Below are 17,628 nucleotides of genomic sequence, written 5' to 3'. Positions count from 1 at the left end.
GAAAGATCACCAGGGCCACAAAATGCCTACAAAGAAAGGAAATAAATATTTCAAATGAGATCTCTAGCTTCATGGAGTTCAAATATAAGTGTAGGAACTGCAAACTATAAAGGACTATTCTTTTCTTTTAAATGTTGGGCAGTGCTCTGTATTTATGATCTTATTACTCACAAATAAGATTACAGTAATCAAAGCTAAGAAATTGCAGCAAAAGTCTGTACCATATAGAAATAATGGTCTATAGCATTATATTATGATATGATATCTAATATAATATCTAATATATAATTCTGATATTGTGTTGTATTGTATGATATATGATATGATATTAATATTTTATATCCTGCTTTAACATCTTGGGGCACTCAAGCAAAAAAAGAATGGACAATTAAAATATCATGAAACAAAATTGCACTAAGTCCATTGGTTACTGGCTAGCAGCCTATTTGACATATTTTGCTCCACCTGCAGTCTCTAGGCACTTCTCAAGAGTAAACACATTGTATTAGTAAGTGGGATGTAACCAAAGCATGGGTACTGATGTCACGTTAGACTGGCTCAAGAATGGATACTGCTTGCAGTAGAGGTCTTATTATGCAACCATTATAAACCAGAAATTGAGATATGCCCAGATTAGTTGTTCTGTAAAGTAGCTTCAATTGGGACACGCTTAGGGTCAATCCTAGACCTAACTACAGTATAAATGTGAAATACGACTCAGAAATACAACATTGAAATATATATTGTTCTTCATCTCCTGTAGAGAAAAATTGATCAGTGTTTGTGTGATTAAGGTTTTTGCTCCAATCTACTGTATATTACTTTATATTTTTAAATTAAACTAAATATAACAATTGGTTGACTTTAAGGATATGTTTATAATCAGCTTCACCACTTTCAGATATTATGAGCAGAGTTTCAGTTCAAGACCCATTTGTTTCGATGGGTTTGACACGTCCTTCAAATCCCCAGTGCCCAATTATTTAAATCCATCTCTCCTGACATCAGCATTCATGAGCTGTGCCTGATTGACAGATAATGTTTCTAAGAATACATGGCACATGAATCTGAATTTCAGTCTCTACCTAGATGCCTATATTGACTTCTACAATTTCCCAAGTATGTTTCACGGTGTCATTGAATCCAGTGTGGATATGACCACCCTAACTTTAGCACTTTTATAAAGATCAAATTGTCCATAGCCAAAGTCCTACTGCCCTTCAGAAAAATATTCTTAACAGAAATGATATGGATTAATCATCCAGGCATTCGGTCTCTTCTACAAGAATATCTCTTTTAACCACAAAATTATGTCAATCCTTTTCAAGATCATAAGAGAATTATCAATTTGGCAGTAGGATGATGCTATCATATCTCAGAAGATTTAATCTACACATTGATCTGGCTCCTCATACTGGTTTCAAGGAAACTTTTGATGTATTTCATGAAATCCAGAAGCTTCTTGCACTGAACCCAACACAATGTCGATGGGTCTGATAATTATATATTGTGTATTCTATAGGAAGTTTTTGTTCTATAGGAACTATTTGACTTGAACACTAATCTTCAACTCACTGTTGCTAAATTCATCTTGATGCTCGGTCTCTAAAGGTAGGAAGTGAAGGTTTTTTCCCCTTTCTCTTTCCAGCTATTCTGTACAAAATTCATAATCTCAGCATTTATATTCCAGAAAATGGAAAAAAACTATATAAATATTGTACAGAATTAATTCTCAGCAAGCATGATATAAGGATAAAATATCTGCATTACTCAAAAAAGCAAGCTTGAAAATTAAAAACTACAGCTCCTTAAATGATCTAGAAGTTACTTATGCTGTATGAGCCTTTGTTTTAGAACACTTTCAACAAAGAACTAGGCTAATATTTTTTATTACATCATTTTAAATTATATTGAAGTCTTCTTTCATAAAATATACAAAGATGAAGAGGCCATAGGAGTAACTGTAGAGCACCTAGTGTGGCAAATGATAGTACTTTACATTATATATCACACGTAAAGGGCAAATCCACCTGTGTATGACATCAAGATGTTTTTACATAGCTATATTATTACTGTGACATTATTCTAATGTCATTGAATACATATTCTCTAACTGCCATCTGAATTTCACCAGTCCTAACTTTTTTCCCATTATCCTCTGACTCTTAGTTATGTACTTTGAAAAAAGCAGTCAGATAGAGGTGAGGTCAGTGTCAAATGGGGAATTGGTTCCTCTAAAGCAGTGCAACATAAAATGCTTCTAAGAGAGAGAAAAAAAGGCTCTGCACTCATTTCAATTTATAATTTTGGTAATCCACTGATGGAATTTCAGAAATAAAAATCTTCACTATTTCCAGCACCCTGGAAATATTTTTACATGAATGTATGTTATACATAAATATGTCTACTCAAGGTATAATAATTTAAACACAGATTGGATCCAATCATATATTTATGAAAAAATTAAGGTTGACATACAACCTAGAAAAAAGACATCTGGATTTCTTTAAAAAAAAAAACAATTATTGTACATTTGTCTCCCCAAACTTTAAATTCACTGAAAAGAAAATAAAAAATGAATTCAGTTAACTAAAACCCAGGAACATTGGGAATCAAATATCTATAAACTGGATATCTCATAGCTAAGGTTCTAATTTAAAGTTTTACAATAAAAACATCTAAAATGATTGAAATCCTATAACATGTGGTGTTATTAATAAATTATTAATAATATCAGACATCAGAATACTTAAATATTTCAATCAATTTATAAGACTCTATGAAAATCTTGTAGATGTTAATTATTTTAATATTATTTTTTGCAAAAAAAAATTTTTCCACTATTTCATTAAATTGAGTCTGGTGCCTAAAAAGAGTGATTCCTCCTTGCTTTTAAGTTAAAATTTTAAGTTAATTTTCTTTAAGAAGGTATTCTTATTGAATCCTCTAGATGATTTTTAAAAAAGAAAATAGTTCTGAATACAAACAAACATCCAGAAGATACTCAGAATGAACAGTAGAATCTAAATAATGTTGTACTGATTCTAAGCAGGATTGTCTTAAATAGAGTACAATTGGTTTACAGATATGGTTAATAAATTGAAGCTAATATTTTTTTCAAGACAAAATTGGAAAATTAGAAGCACCATAAACGCCAACTTGATAGAAAAATAAATGCTTTCTAGAAAGATATCTCTCAGTTTATAGTCCAAAAAATGCATGATATGTCAAATGTCAAGCACTCACCATTCCTGTCAATGGCAAATGGAACATCAGTTGTGACAATTTCATAATTGCATATCTGGCTGTATTGAGGGGAAACAATCTTCATCCATGGCTTCTACCTGTAATACACTGTCGTAGATCTTTCCTTCTGTCACTGTAGCTTTATAAGATGCTTCTTTAAAAGCAGGTGCAAATTCATTAGCATCTTTTACTTGGATATGGACCACAGCTCTAAAAAGAAAGACTATTCTCAATTTTCTACTTATTTTCTAAATCCACTGTAGTATGGACAGTAGCATTTTATGCTTAAATTTTATAAACAATTGGTGCTAAAATAATATAATTTGTATATGAAAAATGGCTAGAAAATATGTAAGTTTGAACACCTACCAATAGTTAATAGAATTAAAATATGTATTTTAATGAACTACTTATTTAAACTAATTTTTGGATTAACTTCACTTTTTACTGCACTTCTCTATTATTTTCTTTTCTTTTATGTGGATGTTAAATATTGCAATTCTCACAATGTTGATAGAATATAATACTCTCTCACAATGAGATTGCCATGTATACTGAATGCAACCAACACTTTAAATGTTCACATTGTTAATCAACAAACATTTTCTAGTTTTTATTTAGAATATGATTAGAAATTACTAAGAATCAAGTGTCAAGAATAGAACATCAGTTTACATTATGATCTATATTACAATTTACACACAAAAATGAAAGGAAATCAAATAATCTGGGAACATATAAACAAAGTAATAACTTTTTAATTTCAAAAATCAACTATTTACTAATAGGTAAAAGAGAGTATATAGCTATTACAACTGCAGACATTAGTGTGTTTAAAATAATTGCTATTCTATCTAAATGTACTATTGAAGACGTCAGTTTTACTTGATCAGAGAGCAAGAAAAAATTAACATACAGTCCTATTAATTTGGTTTTAATTTCTTCTTTAACAGCATTGATGAACATTAGAAGGATCTATTCAGTCTGAATTGTAAGTTTACATCCTGGTTGTCACTCACTTGTGAGATTTTTTCCAGTTGGTTCCACTAGGCTCTGTGCCACAGTCATATGCCTGATGATAAATGTGTACTCCTTCTGCAATTCACAGTCAATTGGACTTCTTGCTCGAAGCTGACCTTCTCCAGATGTCTTGTTTAGGACTACAGCTTCAAAGGGCATTTCTTGTCCATGGATTTTAAAAGCACAGATTTCACCTATAAGAAATAACAAAGAAATTCAGAAAAATTATATGGACATTGTGCAAGCAGTTTATAACCCATCGTTTGAAACATTTGGTATTTATAACATTCTTATTATAAAAAAACAATACAAGCAGTTTTCTGAGTACAATTATTAATAAATGTTATCAACTGACTCATCATAATTAATATACAAAATAAAGTTGCAATTTGAAAATATTGGATATTTAATTTTCTTTATACTTGCTAAAAAAAGCAGAATCCTATACTACAGATAACATTAGGGACACAATGTACACATATGTATATACTCACTATGCATACATATTCAGAGCAATGTCCTTCCATACTTAACATTTTCTGAAAAGAACTATTCACATGATATTCATATATTTTTCTACTTGCAGTATACGACTGTGGGAGGTGGGGGTGGGAGGCACTGTTCTGCAGTGGTTCTCCTCCTACCTCTCGGGCAGGTCGCAGTCGGTGTTGGTCGGGGGACAGAGATCGACCACGAGGCTCCTAACATATGGGGTGCCACAGAGGTCGGTCCTGTCCCCCGTACTATTTAACATCTACATGAAACCGCTGGGCGAGATCATTCGGAGGCACGGGATAAGATACCATCAATATGCGGATGATACACAGCTGTATCTGTCCGCCCCGTGCCAACTCAATGAAGCGCGTGGACGTGATGAACCAGGGTCTTGAGGCCGTTAGAGACTGGATGCGGGCTAACAAGCTTGTACTCAACCCAGAAAAGGACCGAGTGGCTGTTGTGTTTCCCTCCCAATAATTTGGCTAGCATTCCATCACTCAGGCTGGGGGGCCAAATTTTACACCCCTCAGACAGGGTTCGCAACTTGGGAGTCCTCCTGGATCCACAGCTGACCTTTGATCGCCACCTGTTGGCTGTGACCAGGGGGGCATTCGCCCAGGTTCGCCTGGTGCGCCAGTTGCGACCCTACCTGAACCGGGAGGCACTCACAACAGTCACTCGCGCCCTTGTGACCTCTAGGCTGGAATACTGCAACGTGCTCTACATGGGGCTGCCCTTGAAGAGCATCCGGCGACCTCCAGCTAGTCCAGAATGCGGCCGTGCGAGTGATTGTGGGTGCACCCCGGTTCACCCACATAACACCTATCCTCTGCGAGCTGCACTGGCTACCTGTTGATCTCCGTGTGCGCTTCAAGGTGCTTCTTACCACCTATAAAGCCCTCCATGGTAGTGGATCTGGGTACTTGGGAGACCGCCTCCTGCCGAGACCGATTAGATCTCATAGATTAGGCCTCCTCCGAGTGCCATCTGCCAGCCAGTGCCGGCTGGCTACTACACGGAGGAGAGCCTTTTCAGTGGCAGCTCCGACCCTCTGGAACGATCTCCCCATGGGGATTCGTACCCTCACCACCCTTCAGACCTTCCGCGCAGCCCTCAAGAACTGGCTATCCCGCCAGGCCTGGGGGTAAAGATGTGATCCGCCCCCACCCGAATGTTGGATGAATGTTGTTTACTTTTTTAATTATGTGTTATGTTATATGTTATTGTCTGTATCCCCCTCCCTATACGTTGTTAGCCGCCCTGAGTCCCCTCAGGGAAAAGGGCGGCCTATAAATAAACCTATTCAATTCAATTCAATATACCGGTAGTTATTTAATTACTCTTATCTTTTATTTTCCAAGAGTCTCCACTGCAGCTAAGAATGAAGAATTTAGCCACCTGATCACTCATTTGCAATTTATTGTTCATGTTTCAAGAAATTTTCCCAGTCTATATATGGAAATTCTGTTCACTTATTGATCCAAGTTAATGTGCTGGCTAAAGTGAGCTAGTTTTAAATCTGGGCTGTCAATATTTGATCAATACATAATCTTGTATTGATATGAAGGAAAGGAATGTAGGCAAAACAGCACCATCTAATGCAGAATGCCAATTAGTGTAATTAAACATTATGTTATATGAAAATACCATTACGCAGGTTCAATGAGCCACATTCAGAAAATCTGAAATACTCATTAAAAAAGAAAGTATATTTGATTTTTCTTTAACTTTTACCATCATCAGTAAATAAATTATCTCAAAAAATGTTTCATCCTTAAATGCTAATAAACGTATCTATATCTATTTTTCTATATGCCAATGAAAAAAAATGTTACCTTACTCAAATAGTCCTAAGGAAAAGGTTGCAGCATTCTATAGGAAAGAAAAAAAAGGTTTTATTAATGTTAAAACAAAAGTCACTGGATTACTAAAAGCTTCATTTGTTTATGACTAGATTAAAAAACGTAACAATTTGAAACAACAAATATTTAGCTGTTGCCTTCTAGTTACCGATACCTTAAAAATATTGTTAATGATTAATGTAATGTTCTAAAGTTATTATATATTAGGAATAAGTAAACTATATATATAAAGTTGATTCTGAGACAAGAATTCATATTTTTAAACAGTCATATACTTCTGAACTATCTAACTTAATACACAGAAAATGATGACTGGACATAGCCAGAAATTAATTCCAAGTAAATCTTCTGCCTGGACTCGCTCTTGCAGTTTCTCAACAAGATATTTCAGAAGTAGTTTGCTATTTGCTAAGAAGGTGATTGGCCCAAGGCCTCAGCTGGCTTCATGCATAAAGCATGTATAGTGGGCATATCAATTTTTTCCATTTTCAATTTCCAGACATTAGGGATGCTCCTCTTACCTCTCTGGGAGGTCGCAGTCAGTGTTGGTCGGAGGACAGAGGTCGACCCCTAGGCCCCTTGAATACGGGTGCCGCAGGGCTTGGTCCTGCCCCCCCTCCTATTTAACATCTACATGAAGCCGCTGGGTGAGATCATCCGTAGGTACGGGATTAAATACCACCAGTATGCGGATGATACCCAGCTGTACCTGTCCCGCCCCGTGCCAACTCAGTGAAGCGGTGGAAGTAATGTGCCAGTGCCTGGAAGCTGTCAGGTTCTGGATGGGAAGGAACAAGCTTGCGCTCAACCCTGACAAGACTGAGTGGCTTTGGATGCTGCCCCCCCAAAATAGTCCAGATATTCCATTTTTAAAACTGGGGGTTGAAATCTTACACCCCTCAGAGAGGGCCCGCAACTTGGGTGTTCTCCTGGATCCACAGCTGACACTAGAACATCATTTGTCAGCTGTGACCAGGGGAGCTCTTGGCCAGGTTCGCCTGGTACACCAGTTGCGGCCCTACCTGGACCGGGAGGCACTCCAAATGATCACTCATGCCCTCATCACCTCAAGGTTGACTACTGTAACACGCTCTACTTGGGGCTGCCCCTGAAGAGTGTTCGGAGACTACAATTGGTCCAGAATGCAGCCGCGCGAGCGATACTAGGTGTACCTAGGTACACCCATGTTACACCTATCCTCCGTGAGCTGCACTGGCTTCCCATTGGTCTCCGGACACGCTTCAAGGTGCTGGTTATTACCTTTAAAGCCCTACATGGCCTAGGACCTGGATATCTCCGTGATCGCCTCCTGCAAAATACCTCCCTGTGCTCAATAAGATCGCACAGGGCGGGCCTTCTCCGAGGACCATTGACTACGCAGTGTTGTCTGGCGGCTCCTCGGGGGAGGGCCTTCTCTGTAGCTGCCCTGGCCCTTTGGAATGATCTACCCCCTGAGATCTGGATCCTCCCCACTCTCTTGGCCTTCCGCAAGTCTGTTAAGACCTGGCTGTTCCGGGCAGGCCTGGGGTTGTTGATCTTGACTGAACTTCAGCCCCATTAAAATCGAGTGCATGTTGCGTTTTGCTTTTAATCTGTTTCTGTTTTGTATTTTAATCTTTTTAATCTTTTTAACTGTTTTTATGTAAGCTGCCAGGAGTCCTTCGGGATTGGGCGGCATACAAATCTATTAAAATCGAAAATTGAAATTGATCTTCATATCAACAGCAATGGTCTGGAAGGTAGTGATCCTCCAGCTTCAGATGTTGGCTGCAAATCTAGTTTTTCTTCAAGCTCTTTTTGAATATGGGATATAATCAAGTTGTGATAGCAGCTTCCTCTTCACCATGTTGATGCATAGCAGGTCTTCTCTCCATCCATAGTTTCCTGATATGCTTCATATATGCCATCTTATTACATCTGCTGTTGTAGTAGCATTCCATCAGTTCCAGGTTCTCTTCTCTCATCCATATATGGCTTGATTCAGTAACCCACTTAACAGATTGTCCTTGTCCAGCAGCATTTTATATGGACCTTGTTAATCTGGGCAACATCAAGGCCAGTATGATTCTCCTAGTTTATGTCACTCTATATTTTGAAGTAGGCAGTAAAAGGAGTTATTTGCCCAAGGTAGGGCAAGTTTGAATTTGAACCCCAATCTCTGACAGCAAAGGAAGTACTGTAACCACTACTCTATCCAGCTGCATGTGTGTGTGTGTGTGTCTGTGTGTGTGTGTGTGTTTGTGTGTTGCTATTTTTTCTTTTTCTAATTTGTTCTGTTTAATTAAAGGCAAAAATGTAAGATATTGCTGTTCTAAAGATTACAATGCTATATTACTATCAGCATGGTGATGTTTCAGCCATTGTAAAACTAATGTGATGAGATTTTTGCTCAAGGATATGAAGCTCTCTGTGTATAAGAATGGAAGAGCTCAATTTATAAGAGTGATGCTCCATGGTCTAAAGGTTTGTCAAGTGTTCTGCTTAAAATCTGGTCTTCTATCTATAAAGTTCTCAGGAAAAACAGCTAGATAAAATGCTGATTAAAGCTAACTAGCACTGAGGGATCTAAGGCTTCCCTAATTCTCCTAATGCTCCAACCATGGTATGATAAACCGATTTCAGAAATAAAGCATCATATTCTTAATTCTAATTTTCAGAAAGACTGAGTTTCTTCCTGTAAGAGGGTCTCTGCAGAAATCCTTTTAGCCAAACCAATTATTTTCTCAATATTTTGCTCCACTTAGAACATTTCCAATGGCTAAATTTATTATTTTGTCATTTATAGTTCAATACGGAAGTATATTCATATGCCTTTACAAGGCCATTTCTGCCTCTGCTCATAAAGTTTAAATGAATCAGTTTTTCATGTTTTGTTGTGTTGTCCCATGTTTAATCTAACCTCTATTTAACAATACTCTTGTTAGTCATCTGGACCAAATAGATAAGAAAAATCTGCTTTTTTCTGCCAGAAAATCTGCCTACAGAAATAAGCAGGAATATTACCAGATTTTGTTTAATAACAATTACTGTGAGTATATGAATATAATTTTGGAATGGTTAACCAGTAAGTTATATTTGAGATCTGATTTAGCTACTGCTACGGTATTTGTTTTAACAATTATTTTATATCTTGTTTTCTTGCTTTCTTTTATTCAAAGTTTAATTATGAATGAATGATTATGAGTGTGCCAAATATTAATGTTGAAGTTTTTCAGAAATTGAGTGGCCCACATATTGGCTCAATGAATGAATGAACACATATATAAATATACTGATAGTATGCCAATTCTTAAACAGATCTGGATTGGTGAAATAATGAATACACAAGAATAAGTTAGTCACCCAGAGAGTAGATAGGCATCAGGAGAGTTCTAAGAATGGCAGATCATTACATGAGATTTCCTCAAACATGTCTAGCTATCATAGAAATTTTGGAACAAAAGGGCAACCTTAAACAAACAGAAAAGGTAATATTTTATCATTTTTTTTTCTAGCAACATCTTCATTTTAATGCTGCTGACTTCTTATATTTCTCTGTGATGCTTCTAGGAACGTAATAATGGCATAATGGACTGAATTTGTGAAAATAAGTCTCAGTGTGCTTTGCAATAATGAAGTTACCCTGTAGATGTACAATACATCAATAAAAATCATGGGTTTTGAGTTTTGTTTTTATTACTATATCGACCACATAGCCCAGTTTCTAGCAATGCAACATTCTTAGAAATTAAAACTTAGCAGCGTCTAAAATAAAAAGAATTTTGTGGAAGCAAAACAAGGGAAGTGTTTACTTTAGAAATATTTCCAGCATTTGTCTCATTTTATTAAAAAAAACGCATTATCACTGTGCAGTATAATGAGTGCAACAACTCATTAATTACAGAACAGATTAATAGTTGCTTTAAATTTATGAAGATCAACAATATCCTAAATATTGCATCTTTAATGTCAGAGAATTTCAATTAAATTGTCTTCAGCAATATACTTCAATATATTTTGAAGAAAAATTAGAACCCTTCTCCCAGTTAGTATCTTAGGTAATATACTATATTTGCTTTCTCATTTGTATACAGACAGATACACAAACACAGACATACAGTATGCATATATGCAGTAGAGCCATGCATTTATTATGATGAAGTAAAGAAATCTGGCAAATACCTGAAGTGAATAAAATCCTAGATTTCTTTATACCATAAAATAATAGCAATAATGTACAGGTTAATGTTAATGTTAAGCAAGATTCTTAAATACAGTAAAAAAAAATATTATATAGAAATAAGACTAAATGTTTTAACTGTCTCAAAAGTACATTATTTTTTTCACTTTTCTTAGATCATAGTTTTTTCCAGGCTTTTCATGCTTGTAATGCTTAAATTGAATCATCATTATATTTTAATATTAAATTTGAAATTAATGGAATGGAGAACATAAAAATTAAAACTCTATGTGCAGCACAAACCAATAAAATGTAATGGTGTAAAAAACTCTAAAATAATAAATTGTTCCAATAATTTAGAAAAGGGCAATGAAATAAGTATGTTTTTAATTAAGCCAACCTCAATAATGAAAATCATGAAATTAATTTCTTATTTCAGAAATAAATAAATCTATAATATGTTCATTCATAGTAGTAAAAATGAAAACAATTCATCTCTTTTAACTGTTCAAGTTAATATGTATGTAATCAAGGAAGCTATATTAAGGCTGCATTGCAACACAAGAGGTTTTTTAAATATTTTTTAAAAAAATGAATTTAGAAGATTATACTAAATTCTAATGTGAGTGCTACTATATGGTCACAAAAATATAAATACTATTAGAATTGCTCATCATAACTGTGAAAGAAAATTAGAGGGAAGGAACAGCATAAAACTGGGGTTAGGTTCAACTTATACAATTGATATAAAGGACAGAGGAGAAAAAGTGCAAGCTTTGGGGAAAATGTTAACATTAGTTAACATGTGAGTGCACAGATGTGAGTGACATTTCTTGAAGTTCCCAAACAGGACCTGGGTTGAAATGGTTTCACTGTCAGTTGTCTTCAAGCTCAGTTAAGGTATTAGGAAATGACTTATATACTCTAGAAACATAGTTAGACACAGTGCTTGCAAAATTGCCTATTTCCATACAATCTATCCCAAACTGCCGGATCAACATATTTTCAATTATAATTCTGAGAAAGTGACTTCTTAATAATTGGTTTCAGAATTTGTCTAGATCAAATCAATCATTGTTGATGATAAAAACAATTGTTGGACAGTTGCCCTTCTTGTTTTCTGGCACTATGTATATTCTGCATGAAAGAGGCTCTTTGATTACATCTATAAGTTCCTTCAAGGCTGATCCTGGAGACTTGACACTATTGTACCCAGGTGTTCCCTAATCATCTCTTTTCTTACCTTGAGTAGCCCCTCCTTCCATTTATTCATTATGCTACTAACCAGAACAATGATCCAGTCTATGGCTGTTCCTTTGTGGTATGCCATTGGGGTGGGTGCTCTCTCTGCTTCTTTTTAATATGTACATGAAGCTATTGGGTAAGGACATCCAACATTATGGGACAAAGACTCATCAATACGCTGATGATATTCAACTTTACAACTCTATTCATGATGATCCGAGTGTTGTTGTAGTTACTCTCTAGTAGTGCCTGGAGGCTTTAGGGATTGGATGGGGAAGCAGGCTTCAGCTGAATTCAGATAAGACTGTGGCTATGCATTCAAGAACCCACAGGATCCGGGGGTGGTGGTGTCTATCATCCTTAGTTATTGATGAGGTTATACTATCTAGACAGACCCAGTGCAATATGTGTCTCCTAGATACATAACTCCTGCTCAAAGAGCAGGTGACAGTTGTGGCTAGGACAGCCTTTGCATGTTTTAAGTGTCAGTTGTGCCTTTCCTGAATCATGAGGACCTGCACACAGTCGCTCATGCTCCCAGCTGAATTACTGCAATGCCCTCTATATGGGACTACCCATGGAGAAAGAATGAGTCCCTATGGGTTTTATTCTCTTAGTCTTTACTGACTATAGGAGATGGTGCTCATCTCTGCTTCAAGAGCCATTAAAGTATCCTTGAAGATTATTTTGTGGTATATTCACTACAAAAGAGTATTTTTATTGTTATTTTTTCCTCTAAAAGATTTCAATTTTCTCTTTCAGTTGAATTGTAGAGTTATATGCTACATTAAATGTAGCAAAAAATTATGAAGGTTTTTTTTATCTTAAAACCTGGCATTTTAACAGGGTTGTGCAGACTTCCTTTATCTATATGTTTTTCCAAATAAAGCTGCTTAGATTTATGGTAATTTTATAAATGCTTATGTATTCAAGTAGTGGTCCAGATATTTTGTAACTATTTGTAGTACTTTTGCTTTCTTTTGCCTCAAAATCATTCTATTTGCAGGTGTTTGCATTTTGTTATCTTCTCCAGTACTTCCACTTCTGTTGTGTACTGCAATATCTATTATCCAGATTTTTTAAATCTTTATTAGTAACTAGCTGTACCCGGCCACGCGTTGCTGTGGCCCAGTCTGGGCATAGTGGGGCAGCAGGTCGGTGCTGCCGTTGTCAGGACTTGGGGCTGCTGGGCCGGGCAAGGCTGGTTGGGGAGACGGCGCTGGGGCTGTCGGCCTCGTGAAAGTTGTTGAGCATCTCCTTGGAGGAGCTGCACTCGGGCTCTCCCAAGTTGGTGGCCTGGGAGAGTGAGACATCCAGGATCTCGGAGGAGAAGAAGTCCCTGGTGTGCTGTCTCACGGGATACCCAGGGGCTGCCCAACCCTGCTGTACCTCAGGCTGCCACAGCTGCCACCGCCCCGTCGGAGCTGCCTTGGTGAGGCCATAGCTGGCTCGCTGTGAGGGGGGGTGGAGAGCACGTGCGGCCGGCCAGGCTGAGGAGACGCTCCACCTCCGCCTTCTCTGGAGCTGTGCTGTGCTGGCCAGGGGTAGGATGGCTTAAGGGCAGGGGGAGGCAGCCAAGGGATGGCACAGATGGCACCCCGCTGCAGACAGCAAAGGTCTGGTGGGAGGGGAGAGAAGGGAGGGGAAGGCTGAAGGGCTTCGGCTTCCCTTGGCGGAAATGGCAGAAGCTCATCAGAGGAGGTGCGGAAAGGGGAAAGGCGCTGGTTTTCAAAAAAGCATGTTTTTACAAAAAATCATGTTTTTACCTGTCACAGGTGTGACATCTATATAATATACGTATATAAAAACATTTGAATATTTGAATGCAATGTTGTGTCAAAATTTCAAAGCAATTGGTGAAAAACTTCAGAGATTAACGATTTTGAACAAACAACCATTACATTTTATTTATATAGACAATTCTTAAGTATGTGACAGGTGCTTGTCTGAATATTATTATTTACTAAGTTATTATCTGTTCAGAACAATGTGAAGTCGCATCTGCCAAATATGGAACAATAGATGGAAAGTATAATCTACAAGCAAGTAGTTTATCAATAATGTTTTACTGATTTTTATTCTTTTTATTTATTCATTTACAAGATTTATTTACCATTTCTTTTTCGAAGAATGTATCACAATTCTATTTCAGCATAGCTGATCATAGCACAATTTCTATCTGATATCTGAATTTTGCATAGTTTATTTTGTTTATTAAGTGACATCGTATATATCATTTTTATATGTTCAATTTTTCACTGAAAGGGTATATTAACACATTTATAAGCTCTTCTTTTTGCACCTGGTAGTTTTAGCTTTCTTTTTCATTAATTTCTGTTTGTATATCTTTTTAAAAATAAAGCTTGACTTTTAAAAAAAAAAACAGGCAGAAATGCCACTTGTGAACAGTTCTAATTCGGTTAAACTGCCTTTTAGAAATGGTCATATCACATGTTTTTTCTATTTTTCTCTGATATGTACACATTTTTTAAAACAACATGTATTCATGAGTTTCAAAAATGATCACCATCAAGATTTCAGTAGCCTGAAGATCATTTTCCTTTACAATCTTCCCTTCTTAACAAGAAACACTGAAGGCAATGGCAAATTCATTCTAATTGAGTAGGTCTGTTTGCAAATAAATCTTTTACTCTTAAGGTTAATTTGTCTGGTTCAATTGACAGAGTTTTCTTGTTTACATCACCTGCTATTCTTTCCTACCCAATAAATGTGACATAAAAACAGACAACTCCATGTTTGTGCCTTCAGTTGAATCCACGAATAACTTAAATTCCATGATTGGAATGGATTTTCTTTTAATATATTTAATTATGAATCAGTGCATTTATGGCTACACAATATAGTTATGGATGGTAGTGGTTAATAATAGAATATAAATTTGGTTTAAAAAGCCTGGTCACAAATAGAGGACAGAAAAGGAGGAAAAATATGTATTTAACCTAAAATTTGGTATTTATAAATAGGGATTCATGTACTACATGAATGGATATATCATCCATGCTCATTTTAAGCAATAAGAGAGGGAGGGGAGAGAGAAAAGTAAAAGTATAGCAAACTTTATTTTAAAATAAGCTCATATGTTATTATAAAGAAATACAAAAAGAATTAAATATTACCAGATTTGTATAGTGGCAAATCAACTTCATTAAATCAGTCAAGCTGAATTCCCCAAATTCAAATACTTCATTATATATCTAAGTTGTTTGTCATATTCATAATCTCTAAATAGACAAGAATATTGGTTTCCCGGGATTTCTATGTGACTAGTCTGAACTAGTTTCAAAGGTTTCAAAGGTTTATTTCACTTGTATGCCGCCCTATTCCCGGAGGGACTCGGGGCGGCTAACAAACCAGGGGGGGGGATAGTACAAAACAAAAAACAAAGGACAAGCAACAAAATACAAAGACAATTTAAAAACAATCAACAGCCACACAATTCGAGCGGGGATGGGAACTCATCAGCCCCAGGCCTGCCGGAACAGCCAGGTGTTCCTGGTGTACATAATTTGAAAAACAAATCTAAATAGTTTCTGTTCCTAAAGTTGACTATTTTCATTTTCTTTACAAGGATTATAGGCGACTCTAATTCACAAGTCTGAGCAGCATAGCACTGTATAATACGTAAATGGGGTTAAAATCATATAGTCCATATAAGACACAACTATACATTGTCCTATTTAATTGGGAATCACAGATGAAAAACATTTTTTAATAATGAAATATCCCAAAGGAATTATAAATGTTCAACCATTCTCTTTTCATAACTTGATCAAATAATCAGGTTTTCACATATTTTCTAGAACGTATGGATAAATCAAATAACATTTTTGGTCAAAGAAAGGATGCTGTGAATGAGAAGTCTGACTTACACGGCCTCTGTAAGGGAATGTGTAATGTCAGCCCATTGTACTGGATCATATTAGGCAGATAGATGTTACTGAGAAAAAGTTGTTGCACAGATCCCTAGATTCCAAATGATTAAGAGCTTTAAAGAAACCAACTGACAACTAATGTATCTCTTAGGGCAGGGTTGTTAAATTCAAGGCCCAGAGGCCAGATCCGGCCCATGGGGTGCTTAGATCTGGCCATCCTGGAAACAATAAAGGACCGATCTGTAGTGCCTCTTTCAGCAAAAGTGGAGCATGTGGCCCTTCTGAGCTCTGTTTTCGCTGGCAGAGTGTTGCAGGAAGCTGTCGCAGTTGAAATGGATGCCATTTGAGATGCCATTTTCTCTGGCAGAGTGCTCGGGTCACCACAGGTACCCCAGACATAAGTAACATCAAGTTGGCCATGTACACCCTTGCTTCCTCCATTCTCCCCCCCCCCCCCAATCTTAGGTAGAAATGTTACAATGAAATGTAGCTATCCTTACTCAATCTGCTTCATTCTAGACCAAATGTAAGTTCTGATTTCATTCAAGGGCAGTCTCCTGCACAGTACATTGCAATAATCCAATCCAATAGCACATTGCAACGATCCAATCAAGAAGTGATTAGGGCATGAGGGGTGAAAAAGTATTGCCTGCTGTTTTAGAAAGACTGTGATTGGTACACAAAATAAAGTTATATGAAGGTCTTCTTGTACACAGCAACCATTTGCTGTCAAGCAGAACCTGTTCAAACTAATTGTGTAGGAGAGTGCAGATAAGTTCAGAGTTAACAATGCACTATCTTTGGAATAAGCAGGCCTTTGAATTTAAAGCCACAATTACTGCTGGGATTCAGTCTCAAATGTTTCTATTTTAAATGTTTAAAAAAATTAGATTTCATATAGATTTCATATAGATTCTTTATTATCCAGACCTGGGTAGCTTCTAACATCTGTACACTCCTTTGACAGCATAACACATTCAAACAGGGTTAAGATATATAGTTGGTATCATCAGCTAACTGATATTGTTCCTATGCCAATGGATGGATTGAGTTTCAGGCTGTTGCCCCTGAGGACGTGGACAAGGCCATGAGAGCTGTAAGTGCCTCCACATGTGTACTGGACCCGTGCCCCTCCTGGCTGGTTGTTAACAGCAGGGAGGTGACACGGGGCTGAATCCAGGCGGTTGTTACCGCCGCCCTTCGGGAGGGGGTCTTTCCCCCCGCTCTTAAGGCGGCGGTGGTGAGACCCCTCCTGAAGAAACCATCTTTGGATCCAGCCGTTCTAAACAACTATCGTCCAGTCTCCAACCTCCCCTTTGTGGGGAAGGTTGTTGAGAAGGTGGTGGCCTTTCAGCTCCAGCGGTCCTTGGAGGAAGCTAGTTATCTTGATCCATTCCAGTCTGGCTTCAGGCCTGGCTACAGCACAGAAACCGCTTTGGTCGCATTGACCGATGATCTTTGGAGAGCCAGGGATGGAGGCCACGCCTCCATCCTGGTACTCCTTGACCTCTCAGCGGCTTTCGATACCATCGACCATGGTATCCTTCTGCGACGACTGCGGGAGGTGGGGGTGGGAGGCACTGTTTTAACGGTGGTTCTCCTCTTATCTCTCGGACAGGTCGCAGTCGGTGTTAGTCGGAGGGCAGAGATCGACCCCTAGGCCCCTAACATATGGGGTGCCGCAGGGTTCAGTCCTGTCCTCCCT

At 37.3% G+C, this 17,628-nt stretch overlaps 1 protein-coding gene across 1 annotated transcript in view; it reads right to left on the bottom strand.

Moving 5' to 3' along the window:
* The window catches only part of CLSTN2 (calsyntenin 2), a 198,291-nt gene that overhangs the window by 104,356 nt on the left and 76,307 nt on the right, over positions 1 to 17,628 (bottom strand). The window contains 4 exon segments of the mRNA XM_032225672.1: positions 3,247 to 3,319; positions 3,321 to 3,456; positions 4,266 to 4,323; positions 4,326 to 4,460. Coding sequence (XP_032081563.1) covers positions 3,247 to 3,319; positions 3,321 to 3,456; positions 4,266 to 4,323; positions 4,326 to 4,460 — 402 coding nt within the window.

The sequence above is a fragment of the Thamnophis elegans genome, chromosome 10 (genome assembly GCF_009769535.1).
Source record: "Thamnophis elegans isolate rThaEle1 chromosome 10, rThaEle1.pri, whole genome shotgun sequence".
In the NCBI taxonomy this organism is placed as follows: Eukaryota; Metazoa; Chordata; class Lepidosauria; order Squamata; family Colubridae; genus Thamnophis; species Thamnophis elegans.
Note: the sequence above shows the minus strand (reverse complement) of the source record. Positions and strands in the feature narration are given on the sequence as shown.